Source organism: Pongo abelii, chromosome 8 (assembly GCF_028885655.2).
Source record: "Pongo abelii isolate AG06213 chromosome 8, NHGRI_mPonAbe1-v2.0_pri, whole genome shotgun sequence".
Lineage (NCBI taxonomy): Eukaryota > Metazoa > Chordata > Mammalia > Primates > Hominidae > Pongo > Pongo abelii.
Window position 1 is genome coordinate 120,054,334 of NC_071993.2, and position 24,897 is coordinate 120,079,230.

The 24,897-nt window shown below is 45.5% G+C and overlaps 1 protein-coding gene across 48 annotated transcripts in view; it reads left to right on the top strand.

Annotated features, from left to right (window-relative positions):
* Positions 1 to 24,897, top strand: part of TCF7L2 (transcription factor 7 like 2) — a 218,447-nt gene that overhangs the window by 66,937 nt on the left and 126,613 nt on the right. For all 48 annotated transcript variants that reach the window (XM_024253459.3, XM_024253461.3, XM_024253446.3 and 45 more), the window contains one exon: positions 24,555 to 24,656. In XM_024253459.3, the coding sequence (XP_024109227.1) occupies positions 24,555 to 24,656 (102 nt within the window). The remainder of the gene's footprint in view (positions 1 to 24,554; positions 24,657 to 24,897) is intronic.

Below are 24,897 nucleotides of genomic sequence, written 5' to 3' on the forward strand. Positions count from 1 at the left end.
CAGGCTGGAGTGCAGTGGCATGAAAACAGTTCACTGCACACAGCTCTCTGCACTGCAGCCTCAAACACCTGGGCTCAAGCAATCCCCCTGCCTCAGCCTCCCAGGTAACTGGAACTATATACTACAGGCATGCGCCACCATTCCTGGCTAATTAAAAACAATTTTTTTTTGTAGAGATGGGGGTCTCACTATGTTGCCCAGGCTGGTCTTGAACTCCTGGGCTTCAAAGACGCCAAAGGTTCACACCTTGGCCTCTCAAAGTGCTGAGATGACAAGCGTGAGCCCCTGTGCCTGTGCTCAATTGATTTTCTTTATTAAAAAAGAAACATGGAAGAAAGTGAAGGATGAGAATCAGTAACGTAACGTGTGCTTCAGATCGTGGACAAGTGATGTGAAGGAAACACATTGGTCCCACTGTGGTGACAGAGCAGGGGTTTCCTTACCTGGCAAGGTTGGGGCTGCCATTCCTTGGGGTCTGGGGTTAAGACCATCTGCCTGATGGTAACGCAGTAATAAAGCAGTACTAAATGGCGTACTAAAGTACTGTATTGCCAGGCTAGGCCATGCTTGGTGTATTTTTTTTTTTTTTCAATTGAGACAGAGTCTCGCTCTGTTGCCCAGGCTGGAGTGCAGTGGTGTGATCTCGGCTCATTGCAACCTCCACTGCGCGGTTTCAAGTGATTCTCCTGCCTTAGCCTCCTGAGTAGCTGGGATTACAGGCACGTGCCACCATGCTTGGCTAATTTTAAAATATTTTTAGTAGAGATGGGGTTTCGCCATGTTGGCCAAGCTGATCTGAAACTCCTGACCTCAAGTGATCCTCCCGCCTCAGCCTCCCAAAGTGCTGGGATTACAGGCATGAGCCTGGCTGGTGTATTTGTTTTAAATTTGAAGTTTACTAAATTTAATGATATCTGGGGAATCAGCTTCCTGGGGATCTGGATGTACTTGAGTTGAGAGGGTGGGGATTCAGAATTATCCTTTCTATCGCAGCATGTTCTGGATTGATTCATGTAGGTCTCAAGTGTGTGTCAATATTTCATTTCTTCGTGCAATTTTGGCATGCCGAGGCGGGCACCCTGAAGCTCGGGTGGAGCCTAGAGACAGAGCGAGGAGCTCTCCGCTCTTTCCCTTCCTTCATCCCAGCTGACTTCGACTGGAATTGAATTTATCAGCTGCTGGAGAGTTGTTTTATTTGCCCTGGTGGTGGAGAGGGAGGAAAGGAACACCACGGGGCAAGGCTTTTTTTTTTGAAAGGAAAGATTTGATTTACTTTCCCCCTTAGTAGCATGATGGGCACCTGTACCCGCCAGCTAATCAGAAGCCACTGTCTCCTAAATACCTCTGCTGCCCACCAGATCCTGACAGCATCCCACGCGGGAGCACCCTTGTGTGCCCCTGGCAGTTCTCTAAACTTGCTGGTGTCTCACTGCCCGGAGGCTTAGAAACCCAGAGGACTGACCACTTCCTGAGGCTTATGTCCAGTTTGCAAAGAGCCCCCGGCAAGCAGAGAAGGGGATTTTTGTACCAGCGATATCTCTTCTCCACTCCCCAACACACTCCCTTCCACTCTTTGTCTCCTATAAACGTGGAACAGCCAGGAATACTCAAATCCTAGCCTGTCATGAAGCCAAAAATCGATAGAGATCTACTATCCAGAATGATTTCTTATAGTGACACTGTGTTTAGTTGGTAAGACTTTCTTAAACCATGAGAGATTCCGGTCCCACAGGGCGGTAATATCTGGGGCAGAGCCTGAGACTTTTCTCATTGATTTCCTCCGTGAGCCAGGAGTGACTGCTCTGATGCAGGGTGCTGTGTGGTTGGTAGAAGCTGGCATTTTCCCATTTTACCCACGAGGAAACAAATGACCAGTGGTGGAGGGAGAGCTCAGCATCCCATGTGCCCACTTCCTCCTCAGGTGGACTTTTCACCTGCCCACGCCGTCTTCTTTGCAAACTTTACTGCAGTGTCAGAGACCTCTTTAAATACAAAATCTTGGGGGAACCCTGTGTTCCTTGGCCCCAGCCTGGCTGGGAAGGAGGAGGGGGGCAGAGGGCTCTCTTGGGTGTGGCCTATTGCAGTTGAGCCAGGGAAAGGCTGGTCCACAGGAGACACCCTCTCTGGTCACTGTAGACTTCCTTCCCTCCATCCAGTGTCCTCCTACTTGCAGGATGTGTGCCCAGCAGAGAGAATCTCTGAAGCCATGTCGTCATTGGGATAACATTCCTGTCCCAGTCACCTTATTTCTCAGAAAAAGGACAATGGGAAATAAGTTTTTATTGAATCCTACGCTGGGCCTATTAATGGGGTCTCTTACTTTTCGTAGCAGCCCTGCAAACAGAGTTACGTTTCCATTCATTTTATGGATTAGAAAGCCGAGATCCAGCGCGGGCAGATGTAAACCTGGGGTCTTTAAAATGCATCTTTTTTGCAAACAAATAAACTTAGTGTATTAAGAGGGCTGGAGAGAGCAGAGTAAGGTAACATTTGGGTGGTCAGCATGTAGCTGTGGGTCCCCACAGTGGAGATGGCACAGTGCTGGGTGCTTTGGGAACTATGGTCACTAAGAGACACTGAATAATTTAATGCATGCCCCTGAGTCCATCACTGACTGTTGAGGAAACACATACATTTATATTGTCAGTGGTGGTGATGATTACATGAGCTGCGTAAAGTGTTTGACCAGTGCCTGCACGTAACATAGTAGGTGCTCAATAAAGATCACCCTCTCTTAAGAGGTGGGAGGAGGTGAAGTCATCTTTCTGGGGAGTGTTGCCCTGTTGTTCTTTGCTGCATTCTTTCTGTCCTTTGGGTGCTGAGAATGCTGGGTTGGGCAGTGTGAGTGGTCTTCTCAGGCCTCTGTGACATGTTGCATTCATGAAAGGGCCCCTCTAGCCAAAGACTGAGTGGTCCTTGCAGGCTTTCTCCTGAGTCCTTTTTTTTTTTTTTTGAGACAGAGACTCTGTCGCCAGGTTGGAGTGCAGTGACGCGGTCTCGGCTCACTGCAACCGCTGCCTCCCAGGTTCAAGCAATCTACAAAATGCATCTATAAAATGATGCATCAGCCTCCTGAGTATTTGGGATTACAGGTGCCCACTGCCATGCCTGGGTACTTTTTTGTATTTTTAGTAGAGACGGGGTTTCACCCTGTTGACCAGGTTGGTCTTGAACTCCTGACCTCGAGTGATCCGCCTGTCTTGACCTCCCAAAGTGCTGGGATTACAGGTGTGAGCCACTGCACCCGGCCTCTCTTGTGAATCCTTTTGTTTGTGCCTGCTTTGGGGATTCCCTCTGGCTAGGGTGGACTGCCGGGATCTGTTTGTCCAGTGTACATTTCCTGGTCACCTAGCACTGGCCAGCTGCGGTGCTGGGAGCTGGGAGGAACAGGGCCTGGCTCTGGGAGGCAGCTGGGAGAGTCAGGAAGTGAAGAAAGTTCTTGTGGGTGTGATGGTGGAAACCCAAGTAGCATCCAGTGGGGGCATAAGAGGGAGGGACAAATCTTGGGAGGGTCCCGGGCCAATGGGACCCAGGGTAAGAAATGGCACCTGTCCTGGCAGATGGAGAAGGTGGAAGCAGTGAATGGTAGAGCATCCTCACTCTTCTCTCTGCCAGCAAGCACCTTTGGGGAAGTCCTCATGGACAGGAATGTCGTGTGCCTTGGCTTGAGATGTCAAAGAAACATGTTGGACACACCATGGTGACAGAGCAGGAGTCTCTTAACCCCGGCGTGGTTGAGGCTGCCGTTCTGGTGGGGTCTGGGGTCAGTCAGGGGTTAACAGTCGCTCCTGCTTGCCTGATTGACACAGTAATAAAGGCAGTGACACCAAACTAGGTCTCAGGAATGTGTCCTCGTTAGAAAGGCTCACTCATGGTTGTTCGGGGAGGGGGGAGGGGGCGGGCCCATGAGTCCTTCTGGGTGTAGTGGCGAGAAGTAGGGGACCCTTGGGCTTTGCCCTTTTTGGTCACAGGACTTCACTCCACAGACATAATTGAACCGTTGGGTTTCTGCAGCCAAATTCAAATGTCACTGATCTTGGTCGCCCCTTTCATCTCTTGGGTCCTCTGTAAGTTATAGCTATCTGACAGTTTACTGAAAAATAAACTGAATATATGTTTTAAAGTTGTACTTTCGATTTAAAATAATGTTTAGAGAAAAAAAGGGTCTGTAATCCACTTGGAGAAAAGCATTGTAAAAGGTGGTTGATTTTTTTCTTTTGCTGTTTTAAAGTGGTAAATGGATGAGTGTTTTGGATATATTGATTTTTCAGGTGTGCAGGCGGTCACATGAACAACTGACATTTTTTTTTCATGTGGACTTCAGCCAGTCTTGACACCTGCCTCTTAACGAAAAGTAAACCATCGCCTTGTTTGACAGTTTAAGTGCAGCGATACGGATGGAGGCAGGTTTACGTTATGTTAAAGGCTTGACAACCCAGAACCCCCCTGTTGGTTTCTTTGTTGTAACCTTTGAGCCGGTGGCCTGCTGAAATGTCACCTTTGCCCTTCTTTAAAAGCAGGAATAATAGGTGGTGAGTGGGTGGATGCCTCTTAAAATACTGGAAAGTGCTGTGGCCCGAGGGTAAGCTTTTTAGAAGTGAGTGTGTGTGTTGTGTTGTTTTAATTAATGAATCTTCTGGGCCTGAAGATAATGAGGTCAGTGAGGGCAGCCATGCTGCCTCACAGCTCACCTTAGGGTCCTTGTTGTCCAGAACGTGCCTGACCTACTGGACGGGGTCTGGGAATGCTTCTTTGACTGACGTGGGTAGGAAGACAAATGTGGCGGCCTCCATGCTGATGGGAGGCAGCTGGGAAGAAGGTTGTGGGCACCGTCTCAGGAGTGGCAGAGCTACCTCCCCCTCCCCTCACCCCGTGTGTCTGGATTCTTCCAGCTGTGTGGTCCTTCTTCCTGCCTGGAAATGAGCATCCTGCAGAGCTCGGCTCCTGTTCACACCCTCCTCCTAACCCCCTACTCTCCCTCTCCCTTCCGTCCAGGGCTGGAGGACCAGGTGGGCTTTACCTGATGGAGTGGGCTTTGCTGACATGGTGCAAAGAGCCAATTCCTGGTTGCAACGAGGCAGCTGGGTGCAGAGGTGGGGTACATTCCTGTAATAATAATAACTTGTGTTTTTATAATACTTTACAGTCTAAGTACTTTTCAAATACTTGACCTCATTTAGTTCTCACCACAGCCCTCTGAAGGGATATTACTATTACCTTCATTTTATAGATGCATTAACCAGGGCTTGTTTTGGGAGGTAGAGGGGGTGCGAGGGGGACAGAGGGGAGGGAACCAGTGTTGAATGAATTCTGAGGCCCTGCCAAAGCAGCCAGCTAGCTAGGTGTTGTTTAATGGACTCTGCATCTACAGTATGAGGGAGGTGGGGTGAGGGGAAATTATTTCACAATAACTGAAGGTCGGAGAGACTAACTCTCTGCTCATTGTCACACAGCAGTTGAGTGCCAGCTGGGATTTGTCACCCAGGTCACCTGACTCCTAAGCCCTGTGATCATTCTCTTCTGTCTCTAGTATACCCAGCATAATGCCCGGCAAAGTGCTGGCATCAATAAATATTTGTCGAATGTTAAATGAGGCTTAAAGAGACCATTCATGCTTGGCACAGGAGCACAGTGAGACAAACATGTTTCCTGCCCTCGTAACCTTCACTTCCAAATCCTGTGACCCTGGGCGGGTTGCCTGAGCTCTTTTCCAGCTCAGTTTCCTGAAAACTCATCCGGAAAATGGGTAAAATATCAGAGTGCATTCTGTATGGTAAGACTGCAAATGTTAGATGATTCTGCTACTTATTATTGTTTTCTTTTTCTCACCACACACCTTCCCTTTTTATGTACACCTCCTAGGAAATAAGTTTCTGATAACATACTGCATTGTTGGATAACAGCAACAAAAAGCACTTCCTGACGTTATTGCCCAAATCACCAAATGAGGCAATTACCAACTTTGGGATAAGAATAGCAACGGTGGTAAGAGCTGACATTTCTTGAGCACTTGCCATATGCTGGGTGTACTACTCTAAGCTGGTGCCTACAATTACGATTTGGGAACAACTCTGAAAGTACTGTTACCTCCCATTTTATAGAAGAGGAAACTGAGGTTCAGAGAGGTTAAGTAACCCCCCCCCCCCCCCAGGGTCTCTCAGGAAGTAGTTGGTGGTCTGGGATTCAAACACCAGAACTGGTCTGACTTCCCACTCTTTAAACCACACTCAAAACTGAACTCTCCACGTGTGTGTGTTCTGGGCATTTTTGCATCTCCCTTGGCTTGTTGACAGCGTGGACTTTTGCTTTCCCCATTCTCAGAGAACATGGCCAGTGCAGGAGGAGGAAATCCACACTGGTCTTTGGACTGAACCAGAGGCTGGCGACGGTCCCAAAACAGGGTGCCAAGTGGCTGACCCTTGTTTTTATGCCTTGTGCTGGTAAGCCCGGGGCACCAAGAGTTCTTTGAATTTCTCTTTCTTGACGGTCCACGCCTTCTTTAGGCAATCTTTTAACAGGCTATGTTTTAAATCTTATTGACATCTCTGAAGAAAGAGGAGGAAAAAGAAATCAAGACATGGCCTTAGAGAGAAGTGGCAGGTTTTCTTTGAGATTTTGTTTTCTTTTTTCATTTTTATTTTGTGCACATTGCAAAACCTCTTTGGGATGATGATTTCATGTGGTTTCTTGGTAGCCCTTGGGCAGCTGCTGCCAGGTTTCACCCAAATGCATCGTGACCTCCTGTTTTGTGGGACGGCTTTGCCTCCTCATGGCTGATTGTGCTCTGTGTGTCCCCTGTGGGCAGAGTGTGATTGTAAGAATCAGAATTCTGCTGGGCTTGCAAACATTTAAAAAATCTCTATAAGTTTGAGAACTGGTTGGAAGGGAGAGATACAGCAACTTAGAACATCCGGCCTGCAGCTGAGCTTCCGTGTGCCTGGGAGGAGCCCATATGGAGAAACAGGAAAATTCCACTTCACCAGAAAGCTGGGGAAATGAGTGAATAAGGTGTGGGAGTAGGGGCGAGGCTGGTTAACTAGGAAGACTTTTGGTCACTCTGCTTTACTTAGCCTGAAGTGTTCATTTCCCCCTTAAGCAGTGGTTAATACGTGTATCTGCAGATTTACTTTTTGGATGATTTAAAACCTTGCAACATCTCAAGGGATTGTATCCTGATGATACTGATTATATTAATAACAAGATAATAGCTTATAATATAATAGCTAGCAATTACCAAGCACTTACCATACACCAGGCACAATGCCAGGCATTTGATCCTTACACGAACTCTGAGAGATGGCTGTTTGCATTCCCATTTCACAGATGAGGGAAGCTGTGCTGAGAGAGGTGAGATCATTTGCCCAAGCTCACCCACTTTGAGATGGTCTGCTTTTTATATCCTCTTAGCCCAACTCTTTTGGATGTCAGCACTTGGCATGTATTAGGCACTGGATAAATGTTTTGTTGAATGAACGAAATGATGGAACTTGCATTTGAACTGAGGTCTGAGCTGGCTTTGAGTCTTCAGAGTAGTAGGTCCAATTAGTGGACTTGGGGGCTCAGTAGTCCAAAGGGAAAGGAGCAAGGAGACATTGTGGGGGCCAAGAAGAGGGCTCCTGGGGTGTTTCCGGGGCACACTGGCATTAAAGGCATAGTGTGAAGTGCCATTCAAGACCATGTGCTGGATTAGCGTTTTTCCTCTCCACTTGAGGTGCTTGCGATTGGCTTTGTGCCCCGTGTCTGCAAAGTGAGTTGGGCTGAACTCGGGAAGACCTTTTGGTTGGGATGACTGTGTATTCACCTGCACCTGAGCAGGGACTGAGTTTCACATGCCAGTTTTACCGCAGCAAGACCTCGTTAAGTTGGCTTCCTCTCATTTAGGCATTTGGGAAACCTTAGGCGGCTGGAGTTTAATTCTCAAGGCAAAGCCGCTTTTCAAGGGACAGGTAGAAAGGCAGAGGGATATATTTAAAATACCTGAATGAACTGTTTCTTTTTATTTTTTTTGAGACAGAGTCTCCCTCTGTTACCCAAGCTGGAGTGCAGTGGCACGATCTCAGCTCACTGCAACCTTCGCCTCCCAGGTTCAAGCGATTCTCCTGCCTCAGCCTCCCGAGTAGCTGGGACTGCAGGTGTGCGCCACCACGCCCAGCTAATTTTTGTATTATTTTATTTTATTTATTTTCTAATTTTTTTTTTGAGACGGAGTCTCGTTCTGTTGCCCAGGCTGGAGTGCAGTGGTGTGATCTCGGCTCACTGCAAGCTCCACCTCCTGGGTTCACACCATTCTCCTGAATCAGCCTCCCAAGTAGCTGGGACTACAGGCACCTGCCACCACACCCGGCTAATTTTTTGTATTTTTAGTAGAGATGGGGTTTCACCATGTTGGCCAGGTCTCTTGACCTTGTGATCCGCCCACCTCGGCCTCCCAAAGTGCTAGGATTACAGGCGTGAGCCACTGCGACTTGCATGTAGACAATAATGGCAGGTCACTATCAGTGGGTCTGTTAATCAGGTGTCCAACCTGGGTAGTCTCTCTGCTGACTTACTGCATTTACTTGCAAACTCACTTGGTGCTGGGCTTGGTGGCTCATGCTTGTAATCCTAGCACTCTGGGAGGCCAAGGTGGGCGGATCACCTGGGGTCAGGGGTACAAGACCAGCCTGGCCAACACAGTAAAACCCCATCTCTACTAAAAATACAAAAATTAGCTGGGCATGGTGGCGTGCATCTGCAGTCCCAGCTACTCGAGAGGATGAGGCAGGAGAATGGCTTGAACCTGGGAGGCGGAGGTTGCAGTGAGCCGAGATCATGCCACTGCACTCCATCCAGCCTGGGCAACAAAGTGAGACTCTCACAACAAAACAAAACAAACACACACACAAAAAGTCACTTGCTTCTTTTTTTGCTTGCTTATGGACATAAACCCTGTAAACTTCTATCTCATACATCATGGGAGTGAATTTGCAGTGGGTAGACTGCTATTCACAAACTCATATACATCCTATGAAGGAGTACAGGTTAAATAACCGTTATCCAAAATGCTTAGGGCTGGAAGTGTTTTGGATTTTGGATTTTTTTCAGATTTTGGAATATTCGCATATACATAATGAGATATCCTGGGGGATGGGACCCAAGTCTAAACAGGAAATTCATTTATGTTTTATATAAACCTTTTTTTTTTTTTTTTGAGACAGAGTTTCACGCTTGTTGCCCAGGCTGGAATGCAGTGGTGTGATCTTGGCTCACTGCAACCTCTACCTCCCGGGTCCAAACGATTCTCCTGCCTCAGCCTCCTGAGTAGCTGCGATTACAGGGGCTTGCCACCACGCACAGCTAATTTTTGTATTTTTAGTAGAGATGAGGTTTCACCCTGTTAGCCAGGTTGGTCTCGAACTCCTGACCTCAAGTGATCCACCCGCTTTGGCCTCCCAAAGTGCTGGGATTACAATGTGAGCCACTGTGCACGGCCTTATGTAAACCTTAGGTAATTTTATACAATATTTTAAATAATTTTGTGCATGAAACAGAGTTTTGACTGCATTTTGACTGTGACTCCTCACTTGAGGTCAGGTGTAGAATTTTCCACTTGTGGTGTCAAGTTTCAGATTTTGAAGCTTTAAATAATGAGATAGGGTCTTGCTCTGTTGCCCAGGCTGGAGTACAGTGGCACAATCACAGCTCACTGCAACTATGACCTCCTGGGCTCAAGTGATCCTCCCACCTCAGCCACCTGAGTACCTGGGACTACAGGCATGCACTGTGACTGGATTTTTTTTTTTTTGAGACAGAGTCTGGAGTCTCAAGTCTCGCTCTGGTGCCCAGGCTGGAGTGCAAGTGGCACGTTCTTGGCTCACTGCAATCTCCGCCTCCCGGGTTCAAGCGATTCTCCTGCCTCAGCCTCCCGAGTAGCTGGGATTACAGGCGTGTGCCACCACTCCTGGCTAATTTTTGTAGTTTTAGTAGGGTCGGAGTTTCACTGTGTTGGCCAGGCTGGTCTTGAACTCCTGACCTGAAGTGATCCACCCACCTTGGCCTCCCAAAGTGATGGGATTATAGGCGTGAGCCACCGTGCCCAGCCTTGGCTAATTTTTTATATTTTTTGTAGAGACAGGGTTTTGCTATGTTGCCCAGGTTGGTCTTGAATTCCTGGACTCAAGCAATCTGCCCACCTTGGCCTCGCAAAGTGCTGGGATTACAGGTGTGAGCCACCGCTCCTGGCCTGAAGCATTTTGGATTTTTGGGTTAGAGTTGCACAGCCTTTACAGTTATTATCCTGATGTTATTATCCACATTTTACAGGCAAGGATCTGGAGGCATAGAGAGGTAAAGTCATTTTTTCAAGGCTCCAGAAGTACCAAGCCGCAGATTCTGAATTTGAACCCAGGCATTCTGGGTCAGAATTAGTGAGGTTTTAAGTTAATTTTTTTTTTTTTAGATAGAGTCTTGCTCTGTTACCCATGGTGGAGTGACAGTGGTGCTATCTCTGCTCACTGCAACCTCTATCTCCCGGGTTCAAGTGATTCTCCTGCCTCAGCTTCTTGAGTAGCTGGGACTACAGACACGTGCCACCACGCCTGGCTAATTTTTGTATTTTTAGTAGAGACGGTGTTTCACCACGTTGGCCAGGCTGGTCTCGAACTCCTGACCTCAGGTGATCTAACCACCTCAGCCTCCAGAAGTGCTGGGATTATAGGCGTGAGCTACCGCGCCTGGCCTACCCCCTGTCGCCCAGGCTAGAGTGCAAGTGGCGCAGTCTCAGCTCACTGCAACCTCTGCCTCCCAGGTTCAAGCAATTCTCCTGCCTCAGCCTCCTGAGTAGCTGGGATTACAGATACCCACCACCATGCCTGGCTAATTTTTTTTTTTTTTTTTAATATTTTTAGTAGAGACAGAGTTTCAACAAGTTGTTCAGGCTACTCTTGAACTCCTGACCTCGTGATCTGCCTGCCTCGGCCTCCCAAAGTGCTGGGATTACAGGCATGAGCCACCATGCCTGGCCTAAGTTTGGTTTGTAACCTTGCTGCTTTTTCTAGACCCTTCTGTCAGCCAACTCCACAATGGTGAATCAGGGAGTTCGGTCCGGCTGTAAGAGAGGGCCCAGGAGCTGGGTCAGATAGGTAAAGAGACATTCCTTAGTTCTTACCCTCTGCTACCAAGACATTTCTTGGGATCAAGCCCTCTTTGGCCTGTGTCCTTCCACCTCCATTAAGTTCAGCCTTCTTTCCACATCTTTCCACTGCTGTTGAAAACTTGAGACCTGAAATCCCATCTCCTGAATCCCTGGGAGCTCTAGAAGTGGAGATGGCCAGGTTCTGTGGTCAGGGCTGGTTGGGATTACAAATAAACCAAAGCCTGGGAAACTTTCTTGCTATTAATAGTGCAGACCTTTTGAGGAGGGAATACCCAAACTCGATGCTGTTGGAATTGATTTTGCCTGTCCAGATGACATACTAATGAGCTAAGTGGTTAGCTTCGGATCATTATTGCTCTTTCCCAAGCCAAGTTCTTTTAAAGACTAAAACCACAAAAGCAGAGAACGAGTTGGGTTAGAGAGGCATAGTGGCTGGGTCCAGAGAAGGGAGAGTGGTCAGCCCTGGCACTAAAAATGAGAAAATAAAGGTGGTCCTTTCTTTGGAATGAGTTAGTGGTGCTGACTAATTCAACTGGTTTTTCTTTCTCTTTTTGGAAGTGGAATTTGATTTGGTGTCTGGATTTTGATGGGGGCGTTTATATTTCTTCAGCACTTTTTGGTTCTTGCAGAAAGTTACATTCCTAGTTCCTCAACTGCTTATTTCTTTTTGGTTTTTGAAGCAGGAATTTGATTTGGTGTCTGGGTTTTGATAGGGGTGTTTATGTTTCATCAGTGTCTTTTGGTTCTTTCAGAGTTTCTCTCCTTGTCTGTCATGTGTCAGAGAGGGTGCCTGTCAACCATTCTCTCTCTCCAGGGAGAAAGTCTTACTTAAAACAGCCCTAAGATCCTTATCTCCTCAAATCACCCACTTTGATGATAATATCCATTGTTCTCTTCTCTGCTTCTTGGCATATTCTAGTCAGTCTGTGTATACAATTAAAAAAACAAAATAGCCCTCTGTGTCCGAAGTGCTTGGAATATCCCAGTGTTTCACAGGAGACTTTGGAAGTGGACAAAACTGTATTTCCTTCCCCAAATGAGGTTATTGTGCTCGAAATATCTCCTGGTAGTTTATTAAAGGAAACCGCAGGCAGGGGTAAGAGAGGGAGTTTCTACAGCCTGCAACCCTGCTATCTTGCCTCTTCTTTTCGACCCTCCTTCCTCCCTCTCCTCTTCTCTCCCCCCCCACCCTATTCAACCCACCCCCACATGTCATGCCATCCCCAGGAGGTAGACCTGCAGCCCTGCTTCTCTGGGATGGTCTGTTCTTGCCACCCGTCCCATGGAACGTGAGGAAGGAATTTGGGGTGTGGACTTCCTTGAGTGACTAGGATTAGACCCGTCGGGTCTGCAGTCAGACGAGAAGCGTGTGGGCAAAGGGAACTATTGTGTGAGGCTTCTCCGGACAGAAAGCCTGCCTTCATCTTTTACTGTGCCTAATGGACAATTGAGACATTCAGCTTATGTCTGAAAGGAAAGTGGGCCGGGATGGTCTAGCAGACCTCCCAGATGAAGGCTTGTAGGAGAAGCAAATAGAGACAAGGATTACCAACAGGGGGAACAACTGGGGCAGAGTCCTGGGAGAGAATGTTTATTTCCTTGCTCTCTAGGAGGGATTTGGAAAGAGCCATAATCCTGGGTTAGGAGTAATTTGTTACAGCAAGATGATACTTGAGTGACAGGCTGCTTCTGGCTGAGGCAGCAAGACTTGCATGCAGGGGGGTCGTGGGGCCTCCAGAAGGTCAGCCTCCCGTAAATCTTCACCCTGGCTTTGGGGTTTGTTCCTCCCCAAGCAAAATTAACCAGAGGCACTGCTGACCTTTGGGCTTCCTGGGTGTAGCGTTACGAAGCATCTCCACATGCTTGTCACAGCTAGAATTTGACAATAAAAATTTGGACAGGGAGACCCTGCTAGAGCCACTGACCTCTTTCCAATGTGACAAGGGGAAAAAAAAACAAAAGGAAAACGCAGCGCGGGGTGCGGTTTCAGTTGAAGTTGGAGGACACGGAGCCCAGCCTGTCTTGCATTTGCTGTCTATGTAGACTCACTAAAGCAAGTTAATTCATTGCTCTTTGACCACCAAGTCTTTCGTTGTCTTTTGTTGTTGTGGAATGGGGGAAAGAAATACAGAATGGAGAGGAGAACCTAATTAGAAAAATCAAGCCTTGAGAGCTCCCAGCCATGGAGAAAGAAAGGAATTTTTTAGAAGTTGTGATTTTAATATCTGCTGCAATCTGATGATTCATGGATTTAAAATAACCCTTCCAGGTCACCAGGACCCTGTTACTTGCTGGCTTTGTACCTCTCAAAGGTCATTTGTTGGCTTCGTCTCTTAACAATTTCCATGGTAGACCTAAAATTTCTGGCTGTGAAATCCCCTGTGTAGTGGGAAGAAGAAATAGCAAATCTTAGCTGCCTTGGACCTGATATAATTCTTTGTCTTCATTTACATGGTTTATCCTTCAAGGTTAAATAAATGATGTGGGAGCTAGTCAAGGGGTTTTAGGTATGTGATTTCATGCCCACTTTTTTTAGGTAGAGAAACTGAGGTCACAGGGTAGTAGAGAATGGGCTCTAAGATTCAGGTTTCTGAATTGCCTGTGATTTTGTTGACTCAACTGCTCTTCTGTTGTTTTTTAGCCACATGCCTTGAAACAGTCCTCTCTCCCATGTTTCTTCATCAGCACCATTAACCCAAGGTATACTGTCCTCTCTTATCTTTCACAAGGTCTTGGAGTTCCCATGCGTTTGTAAGCATCTCTCCCCGAGATCCAGCACTAACCAAAATCACATTTGGAAAATTGCTTGTTTCCCAAGAAGCTTTGGAGGATATGATTTTGTATAGAACGGGTTCGCAGGTTTTCTGTTCATTCTTCTATGGTGGAGTGTGTGTGTATGTGACTCTGTCTTCTCTCCATCCCTCTTTTTTTTTTTTTTGAGATGGAATTTCACTTTTGTGGCCCAGGCTTGAGTGCAATGGCGTGATCTCGGCTCACTGCAACCTCCGCCTCCCGGGTTCAAGCGATTCTCTTGTCTCAGCCTCGCAAGTAGCTGGGATTACAGGCATGCGCCACCACGCCCAGCTAATTTTTGTATTTTTAGTAGAGGTGGAGTTTCATCACTTTGGTCAGGCTGGTCACACAAACTCCTGACCTCAGGTGATCCACCCGCCTTGGCTTCCCAAAGTGCTGCGATTACAGGCGTGAGCCACTGCGCCAAGCCTCCCCATCCCCTTTTATCTCTTAAATGAATGTGGTCACCATCAAAGATGGTGCCTGACTCTTTTTTGTTTTCAATTCATCTTAAATTCACATGTCATAAATTGTACCCATTTAAAGTGTACAGTTCAGTGGTTTTTTAGTATATTTAGTATATTTACAAGATTGTACAAACATACCAGTATCTTAATATTTTTATCATCCCCAAAAGAAACACTGTAACTCTAGGAGCCAGTCTCTACCCACCTTCCCCGTAGCTCCTGGCAATCACTAATTTACTTCCTGTCTCTATGGATTTGCCTGTTTTGGTTATTTCATATAAAAAGAATCATACACCATGAAACTTTCTTGGTCTGCCTTTAAGTTAGCATATTTTCAAGGGCTACCATGTTGTGGCATGTGTCAGTACTCCATTTGTTTTTATTACTGAATAGTATTCCATTTTATGGCTGTACCACATTTTAAGTTATCCAGCTACCGGTTGAGACTTGGTGGATTCTTATCCTAGAACATACCATATTCAGCTCCCAGTGACACCCACATTCATTCCTGGGCTGCTCCTTGTCTTCCAGCTATTTTCCTGGTCTCCTGTTGCCTCTGCCTACTTCAGCATGCTGTAGAGACATGGGTAGTAACTAAAACATTCCAATTAACTGCATTGTACTTGGCCTTTTTATAAGAAGCAGTAATTAGAAAATATGGTGACCACAAGGTTGATATTAAAGTGAAAGATTGTAAATACTTTTCTGCCTGAAGGTAGATGGCCTCTGGCCTGCCTCTTAATGGGAGGTTCCTCCAGCAGCTTGCAAGCAGCCATTATTTGTTAGTCATCAGCTTAGCGGCCAAGGGGCGTTAGCCTGTCTTGATCTGTCTGCTGAAGACTTTGAGAGACATGGGAGGGCAAGGGCTGCTCCTTTTGAATTCTTCCAATGTCTTCATGTCCTTTAACCTCCTGGCTTAGGGACTGTGTGCTGGTGGTGGAGCTGACATTTGTTTGGAATCCACAGCCCTTTGGGTGGGACTCAATCTTGGGGTTGCCTGAAGACTTTGAGATGGCTAGGTCTGGGCCTCTTTTGGTCACAATGGAACAAGACTGTCTCACAGGCCAGAGTCTGTCTCACCAGCCCCCTGTCTTGGGACTGCACCATTGCAGGGTCTTTGCCCTCCCCTGGAGATTTCTCTTCCTGCCTGGGCACCCATTGGCCATTCTTCCCATAAGCTCAGTTAGAGTGTAGGCAAAAGAGTTCTGGCCTGGAAGTACCAAAGTCCTGCATTCTGGTTTCAGTCCCTCATAACTGTGTATAACTAAGTCACTCAATTTTCTCTGCCTCACTTTCTTCTGTTTTAAGATGGATTTGGAGATTATTGGCTTTGACCACCTAAAAAGGATGTAGTGACAATCAATTTAGAGGTCTAAAAGAGCCTTTGAGGAAGTAAAATGGAATCTTCAAATGGACTACATGCTAATTATTGACACTGCCCTAGCACTGATAGTTGATGCTAATGACTGATCATCAGAATTGCTTGGCAAGTTGGAAAAAAATACGTACAGATCCTGGGCCACTACCAAGTTTCATTTAACAGATCTGGAGCGCATCAGGAAGAAAGTCCCTCTAAACAAGGCAGCAAGGTTTGGATACTGTGCAACCATTTTTTTTTTCCTTTTAAGATGGAGTCTGGCTCTGTTGCCCAAGCTGGAGTGCAATTGCGCAATCTTGGCTCACTACAACCTCTGCCTCCTGGGTTCAAGCAATTCTCCTGCCTTAGCCTCCCAAGTACCTGGCATAACAGGCACCTGCCACCACACCCATCTAATTTTTATATTTTTTGGAGAGATGGGGGTCTCACCATGTTGGCCATGCTGGTCTTGAACTACTGACCTCAAGTGATCCGCCCACCTCTGCCTCCTAAAGTGCTGGGATTATAGGCATGAGCCACTGTGTCTGACCCTACTTACCTTCTTTGTGTTAATTCCTGCACCATTGATTAGCTTATTGTCACATTGACTGTGTCTTTAGATGACTTCTCTGGGCCTCAGAATATCTAGTCCATAGCTGACACAGAGCATATGTTTAATAGTAAATGTTGCAGGAATCCATGCAGTGGAGTAGAAAGAGATTTTTAGATCATGTTCCTCATTTCTTGCTACAGATTTAGGCAAAGAGTGGAGAAGAGGTTGTCCAATGAAGAAATGAAGTGACATGCCAGGTCAGTGGCAGAGCTAGGCCTGGAAAATAGGTTTCCAGACTCTTCCCTTTCTACCATACTTTTCCTGGGAGTACACACTCGTAATTTGAAGAGTGACTTTTGGGGGAGGGTGGAAGGAAGGCCTGGGCCTTAGCCTAAGGGGCCCATTGGTTGTGAGAGGAGGATCTGGTGAAATTCCTTACCGATTGTGCATGTGTGAGCGCTGTACCATAGCCTCCCTGCAGAACCACTAACCTGGCAAATGCAGAAATAGTTTAGGGACAGGGGTGTTGAAGGATTGGCGGGTTAAAGAAAACAGTGAATCCCAAGTTTTGTTAATAGGACTTTTTTGTTTGTTAGTTATTTGTTTTGCTTCATTGTCTTCATCATACCAGGGGCCGCCTTAAATCTGGTAGAAGAATTTCCTTGGAAAACAATTCAGTGTTTGTCCATAGACTTAGGAGGGAGAGATGCTAGATGCTAGAAAGTCTTGCTTATTACTTTGGGGACACTGAGATGTTCCCTTCACCATGTACTTTGAGACACACATCCTGGTTGAGTTCAGGCAAGGATGCCTAACAGTTGATAAGAAAACTGGGAAAGATAGAAGGGATTTGTAAGGTAAGTCAGGGTGAGTGAAAACACATCCGGTGTGCTGGAGCCCTAGGTGCTTGACTGCCACTCGCCCCTGTCACCTCAGGCAATCTGGGTCTTGCTCTGTTGGCCTTAGTTTCCTCCTTGCTAACAGGTTAGTTCCACCTTTCTGCCCAATTTATTTTGTAGGGTTATTGTGGATGTCATTCTGAACTCTAAAATACCCTCTAAATATGAAGTGATGTTAGTGCTCTTTACATTGTTATGATTAAAAATATGTATGAGAAAAAGGTTAACTGTAAAGATTTCATTGAAAATCTTATAACAACCAACTGATAGAGATAGAAGATAAGGGTATTAAACTGTTCACACAGATGCCTTGATATCCTACCTTTTTTTCCCTATATTCCTTTTATGTGAGAAATGAGATAGTGATTTAAGGGAAAAACTTATGAGTTCCAACTATGTTGGTTTTTTTTCCCCCAAGTCAACCTTAATATCTTACTTAAATCTTTCTTTTCTTTTTTATCTTTTCTTTTCTTTCTTTTCCCTCCCTCCCTCCCTTCCTCCTCCTCCTTCGGCTTCTTCTTCTCTCTGTCTGTTTCCTTTTCTTTTCTCTTCTTCCTTTTTTTTTTTTTTTGAGACCGGGTCTTGTTCTGTCACTCAGGCTGGAGTGCAGTGGCACCTTATTGCAACCTCTGCCTCCTGGGCTCAAGTGATCCTCCCACCGCAGCCTCCCAAGTAGCTGGGACTACAGGCACGCGCCACCACACTCAGCTAATTTTTTTTTTTTTTTTTGGTAGAGATGGGGTCTCCTAGGCTGGTCTTGAACTCCTGGGCTCAAGCAATCTTCCTGCCTCAGCCTTCCAAAGTACTGGGATTACTGGCGTGGGCCACCCTGGTTTGAAATTTTTCTATGGCTTTATTCTTTCTCCAAGTACAGAGTGTACCCAACCTTCTGAGATCTTTGGTTTTCTTTTCCTAGGTAACTATAGTACATACTTATTTATGTTAAACAACAGCAATCACACATTTCTTTTTCTATACAATCATGCTTTATGGGCAAATAAAGCCTCTGTTTTAGGCTCTCTGGATTTTTTCAAAAGATGCAATTCCTGGAGTATGTTTTTACCTAGAGCAAAGCAGCCTAGTCTCCTATACCTTCTGCATCTGCAGAAAAGTTGGTTAAACAGACTTTGTAATGATGCCCCTTACAATTCTGAAGGGACTTGTGAAATAGTTTCACAGAGTTTCAGTGTTAGGTATATTTGATCAATGCTAACTTTTGGAAAACTTTGGTGCCTGTATGATTCAGAGGGTAGGGCAGAATATTAAATTAATCACAACTTCTTGTATTTTAACCATTCTGGGTAAATTGGGATTCCGTGATGCCGAGGCAAAATTATTTGTTTATAGAAGATGGGCTGAATTTTCCATCGTCCATTTCTGAGAAATGAGGTAGGTTTAGAAAGAGTAAATCAGGCCTCTTCTTGAACAGACATGTGTGTGTCTACTAGGTGTGTGTCACAATATGAGTTCCTGAAGAAATAAGTGTCCGCTGTTGGGTTGGATACTTGTACTTCCTATTTTCTTACTTCGCACATTTTTCTGGTATTTCCCTTTCTGTGGTGAGTGGCTTCTGGTCGTCTTTCCTTTTGTAAAGTGTAATGATATGAGAGTCATAATCATGGTGCGGTCTTTTGTGTTGCATATTTGTACGGGGTCAGTATGAATGGCCCGTGGTGAGGCTGCACTGAAAGGTTAGGAGCGGCCACCTTGATGAGAAGGAGACTTAGTGACTTTGGACATGATGGGCTATGGCTGGCTATACTCTCAGCTTTGGACGCATAAGCAGAGTATTGGTTTTGTATTTTGTTGAAACCAGAAGTACAACTTTCTGGCACCAGAGGATTAGGAAGATTTAACAGCGGAAAGCCATCATGAGGATAGCAACCAATTAATTCAATTTTTTTGGTCAGACACGGTGGCTCCCACCTGTAATCCCAGCACTTTGGGAGGCTGAGGTGGGAGGGTCATCTGAGGTCAGGAGTTTGAGACCAGCCTGACCAACGTGGTAAAACCTGATCTGTACTAAAAATACAAAAATTAGCCTGGCGTGGTGATACACGCCTGTAATCCCAGCTACTCGGGAGGCTGAGGCGGGAGAATCACTTAAAGCTGGGAGGTGGAGGTTGCAGTGAGCTGAGATTGCGTCACTGCACTCCAGCCTAGGCAACAGAGTAAGACTGTATCCCAAAAATACCATAATTCATTTTTTCTTTCCTTTTTTCTTTCCTTTTCCTTCCCCTCTCCCCCCCCACCCCGCCTCCTTCCCTTTCCTCCCCTTTCCTTCCCTTTCCATCCCTTTCCTTCCTTTCTTTTCTCTCTTTCTTTCTTTCAACAGGGTCTCGCTCTGAACCTTTTCCAGTCAGAATTGCTCAGGGATTTTTAGACTTCCATTCTGGAAAAGAGGGGGTAGTTATTTTGGTGAGATTGTGGTCTTGTGGTTAGACCTTGTGACGGGGGCTTCAGCCAAAGGGTTCAAATTTTTTTCCAAGCTTTTCCCTCATAACTTGAGTTAATCCGAAACGTTGCTGTTAGGCCACCAGACATGCTTTTCTACATGCCGGTGTTTGGCTGTTTGGATTGAAGGCCCAGCGAGGGAAGGCATCCTCGCCCATCTGACATGGGCAGGCCTCTACAATTTTATTCCCTAACCAGGGCATGACAAACTATGGCCCATAGACCAAAATTGGCTTGCCACCTGCTTTTATCTGGCCAGTGAGCTAAGAATGACTTTTTATTATCATTATTATTAATATTTTTTGAGCCAGGGTCTCATTTTGTCACCCAGGCTGGAGTGCAGTGGTGCAATCACGGCTCCTGCAGCCTCAAACTCCTGGGCTCTAGCAATCCTCCTGCTTCAGCCTCCTGAGTAGCTAGAACCTACAGGCATGTGCCACAAGCATGCATCATCATGTCCAGCTAACTTTTTTTATTTTTGTAGAGTCTTGCTGTTGTTGCCCAGGCTGGCCTGGAACTCCTGGCCTTAAGCAATCCTCCGGCCTTGGCCTTCCAAAATGTTGGGACTACAGACCTGAGCGACTGCATCCAGCACTTTTATTATTTTTAAATGGTTGAAACACATCAAGAGAGGAATAATATTTTCTGACACAGGAAAATGATATGAAATTCACATTTCAGTATCTATAAATAAGGTTTTATTGGAGCACAGCCATGATACACTCACTGCCTGTGGCTGCTTTCGAGTTACAATGGCTGAGTCGAGTAGTTATGACAAAGATCGTGTGGGCTGCAAAGCCTAAGATATTTGCTGTCTGGCGCTTTGCAGAAAAAGTTTGCCAACCCTGCCCTGAACAAATAAAGGGACAAATTCCACTTGCCCATCCATCTGTGGAGCAGAGTCACTGAAAGGAAATACTGGAAATACTGGAAGCCACATTGGTGTTTTATCAAGGATGTGAGGTTTCCTGGCAACTTTGTCGCCATATCATCATCATCACCACCACCACCACCACCACCACCATCATCATCATCATCATCATCATCTGCCCTTTAAGTTTTCTGCTTGTTTAGAAAAGAAATTTATACAGAGCCCTCAGTAGCAGCTGTAAGGGGGCAGGTTCTCGGAGCAGCCCATCCTCGACATTCTTGCTGCTGATGGAAGATTCTCAAGGATGAAGGCCCCTCTGTGGGAGCAGGCTCCATCAGTCTGGCTTTAGTAGATGCCAATTTCTGCTAAGACTGTTTCCTAAAGGAGCCTCTCCTCATTTGCCTTTTCTCCCTGTTTTCATTGGAGGAGGTGGAAGAGGAGAAAAATAATTAGAGATGCTCACCTTTTTCTTTTTGCTGGCAATTTAACAGTCTTTTCAGCTGCTTTGATTCCTTTCAGGCCATTGGTGTTGTATATATTTCAAGATTTGCTCACAGGTCCAAAGCTTAACTTAAGCTCCCTGAGACATATCATAAAATATGATTTGGGGAAAAACCCTAATGGGCTATGATCAGAACATTATTATTCAACAAAGGATGAAATGCTTAAGCCAAGATGGCCTTCTTTCTTTCTTCTTTTTTTTTTAATGAAAGTTGAGCAGACTCCCTTCCAACAGTTTTCAATGTAGGAATTCCCACAGCCCCATTTGATTGCAGTTTGTTGAAAAGTTTAATGTTTTTGTAGGCAATTCATAATTTCCACATTGAACAGCCTGAGAGGAAGAGAGCTGGAGCCCACTGTTGTTTTTGTAGTGGGATGGTGGGAACTTTTTTTTTCCCTCCCCCAAAAGGATATAAAACCAAGTCAGATGGTTGGGAAAACGTGGCACAGGGTTCCAGCCCTTTTGTAAATCTGAGATGCCCCCTCCTTTAGGTCTTCCTTTAGTACCCAACAGAATAGAATTTCCTGCTGCTTAATGTCTCCAGGAAGGAAAAAAATTTTCCTCTAGGCTGTAATAGTACCTAATTTCCTTTTTCTTCCCTTTATTTATTTATTTTACCTATTAATAAGCACCAATTGTAGAAGATGAAGGAAGCTGGGAAACCCATCACTTTTGGAGAAGGTTAATAGCTTCCTTTAGAAAATCCTAACATAATATTTATTTCCCCAAAAGGCACTTCATCAGCCTGAATGCCAGTTAAGATTCAAGGAATGGGCTTGGATTTGTGTGTGCCCAGCAGTTCTGTGGCATCAAGTTGCACTGGGAAGGAGAGTTTGGGGCTGTCACTGCAGAGTCCCTGCAAGTCAGCAGGACCAGGGCTGTCTTCCTGCACCATCTGGATTTGGTTAGCTCTCTCTGGGCAGTGGGGCCGAGTCTCATTTCCTCCAACAGTAATGTTATATAGGCAATGATCCTGGGCTGCCCTAACATAATTGAAAATTATGTGTATTGTAGGCTTGGAGCGCTGAAATGTGGGCTCATAAAAATATGTGGTGCAGGTAGCCTATGGAGATTGGAAGTGGCACACAATGAAGCTTTTATGTAAAGTAAGAATTATAAGTCTCCATGTTAATATTGTATTATGAGTATGACAGTTCTTGGGTGGGTCCTCAGGGCAGGTCTGTCACCTTCAACAAAGCCTGAGTTTCCTAATTCTACAGAGCTGGTATTTGGATGTAATCAAATCAGTTTTGCAGGTGGCCAAAGATGAAAACTTGTCCACCAATCCAGCTCTCCCCACTGAGGGATAGCATGGGGTGTAGATGGGTTCGACTCCATTTGGCGTTTTTGTTCACGGGTTTTTATGAGATGGAAAGGTGAGTGTTGGTGGGTGTCCATTTTGGTTGGCCTCAAGGAAATGACTCTACTGAGTGGTTTTGACCAATGCAGCTCATATAGTTATGTGGTAAGTGAGAATGGGAAGAAGTTGGGATGAGACGGGGCAGTCTAGGTTCCCAGAGCCCTCTGGCCTGGGTTACAGATGGAGACTGGAAATATTTACTTTAGTGGTTCTCAACTTGAGATGATATTGCTCCCAGAGAAGGTGTTTGGAAGTGATGAGATGGTAAGGATGACCGAGGGGGTTCCTGTTGGTATTTACTGTCTGGGGCTTGGAGTCCTAGAAGTCCTTCAGTGTTTGGGGCAGACTCCCCACCTAATACCGTCGCAGATAGGACAACTCCTTCGGTACACAGATGAAAAAAACAGAGATCACCGAAGCAAGGGGATTCGATGCAGGGTCTTGTGGCGAGATACAGACACAACCAGACTAATAACTAGGTTGCTCACCACGGGAGGCCTCTAGGTGAAAGCTCTGAATTTGTAGCAGATGCATCCACCTCGTATAGATCCTAGACGTCATGGGAAAATCGACTGTGTACTTTGGCAGGTAGTTTTTGGGCATTGATCTTCCAGCTTTAGGTATAACCAAATTTGGTTTGAATTTGCTGAGCAGTCGTATCTTCAAGGAACTCCATTGGCTGGCTTGTGGATGGCTTTGGCACTTCTGTCTCTCGTGGGATTTGTGCAACCCCTTCTTTCTGTATTATCCTTTCTTGTCTTTTTTCTTTCTATTGAAATTGTTCTGACCATCAAGACCTAACTCTGTGCAGCCTTCCCCAGTCTATTGTCCCAGAAATTCTGTCATCTTTATTGGCATTTCCTGAGTCCCTGAGTCTCTGTCACAGTGTCACCATATTCTGTCTTGATTTACCTGTGTCTGTAAGGCTCCTCATGCTGGCAAAAGCTCCCCAAGAGCGGACATCTTTGTATCTCCTAATGCTTGTCACAACCTGTACACAAAGCAAGTAGTACTCAGTGTTCATTGAGTAAAGTTTTCTATAGAATTAATATTAAAACCAGCCATTTATTTTGCTTGAGGAGGTCTCCGAAATGACCAAGGTGTCTCCTTATATCTTATATCCCCTCCAAGCATTCATTAACTGATGGATTAGTGAGTTGGCCTTGGGAAACATAAACGCTCGTCTCCATGTGCTTCTAAGCATTGTGTCTAAGTTCTGTTTGGTTTCCTGAGTGAAACTGTCTTAATGTTACCAACAGAAGTTAAATGCCTAAGAGTTTCTTATACATGGGCTGAGTACCTCTGTGACTGGGCAAGCCACCTCACCTCATTTTACCTTGTCTGCAAAATGAGGAACTGGGTCAACTCATCGTTCAAATGTCACTGAAAGCTAATGGATCGCTTTTGACAGAAGTAGCTCCCTTGGGCTGTATATTCATTTCCTAGCTTGGAGGAAGGTGGGAACAGACAGAATTGACGTATACCTTTATTTTTATCTCTATGGTAAACCTGTGCATACTAAAGCATTCCTCTGGTCTTTTGAGATGAGTATATACATTGTGTCTGGCACTGTGCATCTTTTACCCAGAAGTAAGTTTTGTTGAGTAAACTTGAGTCGTATGAGGAACTGCATGCTCACCGTACTCAAATAGCTTTTGCTACCTAAAGGACAGCTGCTCATATGTACTTGACTTCCTTTAAAGTGAAGGATGATGACATTTGAAAAACGGAGGTTGAGAAGGAGCAGATTTGGAATTGATGGTTTCCTAGGACACTTCTGGCTTGAGATTTGTGTTTTACTTCCTTTGGAATAGCTCTATATTCTTTCCTCTCCCTCCCCACCTCTCCCACTCCCCTCCACCCCCCACCAAGTTAAGGTAGTAGTAATGAAATCATTTTTTTTGAAGCTACCCTGTAGTTTGAATTCAAAGACAAAAAATACAGTTGCTAGTAACATTAATCTTCTATATGTGTACTTACTGAACTTGAGCTCTGAGGAAGAACCTATTGGTATTGCATGCTTTTTTATTCTTTTAATGATTATTTTCATGCTTATATGTTTTTCAGTTTCTGACCCATGTCACAGTTATTTCTTGGGCTAGTTGTTCTGCATTTACTTTCTGAATTCATTGTTTTTCATTTCACTTTTGTTTCCTCTTGCCAGTATCTCCAGATGAAATGGCCACTGCTTGATGTCCAGGCAGGGAGCCTCCAGAGTAGACAAGCCCTCAAGGATGCCCGGTCCCCATCGCCGGCACACATTGTCGTAAGTAACCTCCCAGAGATGATGGCTTCCTTTATTGAGGGGGTGAAAAAGAAGATGCTTTTTTGATGATAACAGGCCTTATTTGTCATTTTTTTCTTTCTTTAAACACATTTTCTTTGGAAATATTGTTGGACATAGTTTATATCTATAAGGTATTCATTTTCTGCTATTGGACCTTAATGATTGTAACCTACCTGGAAATTTTACAAACCTTTCCTCCATTCTTTTCCATGTATTTGGT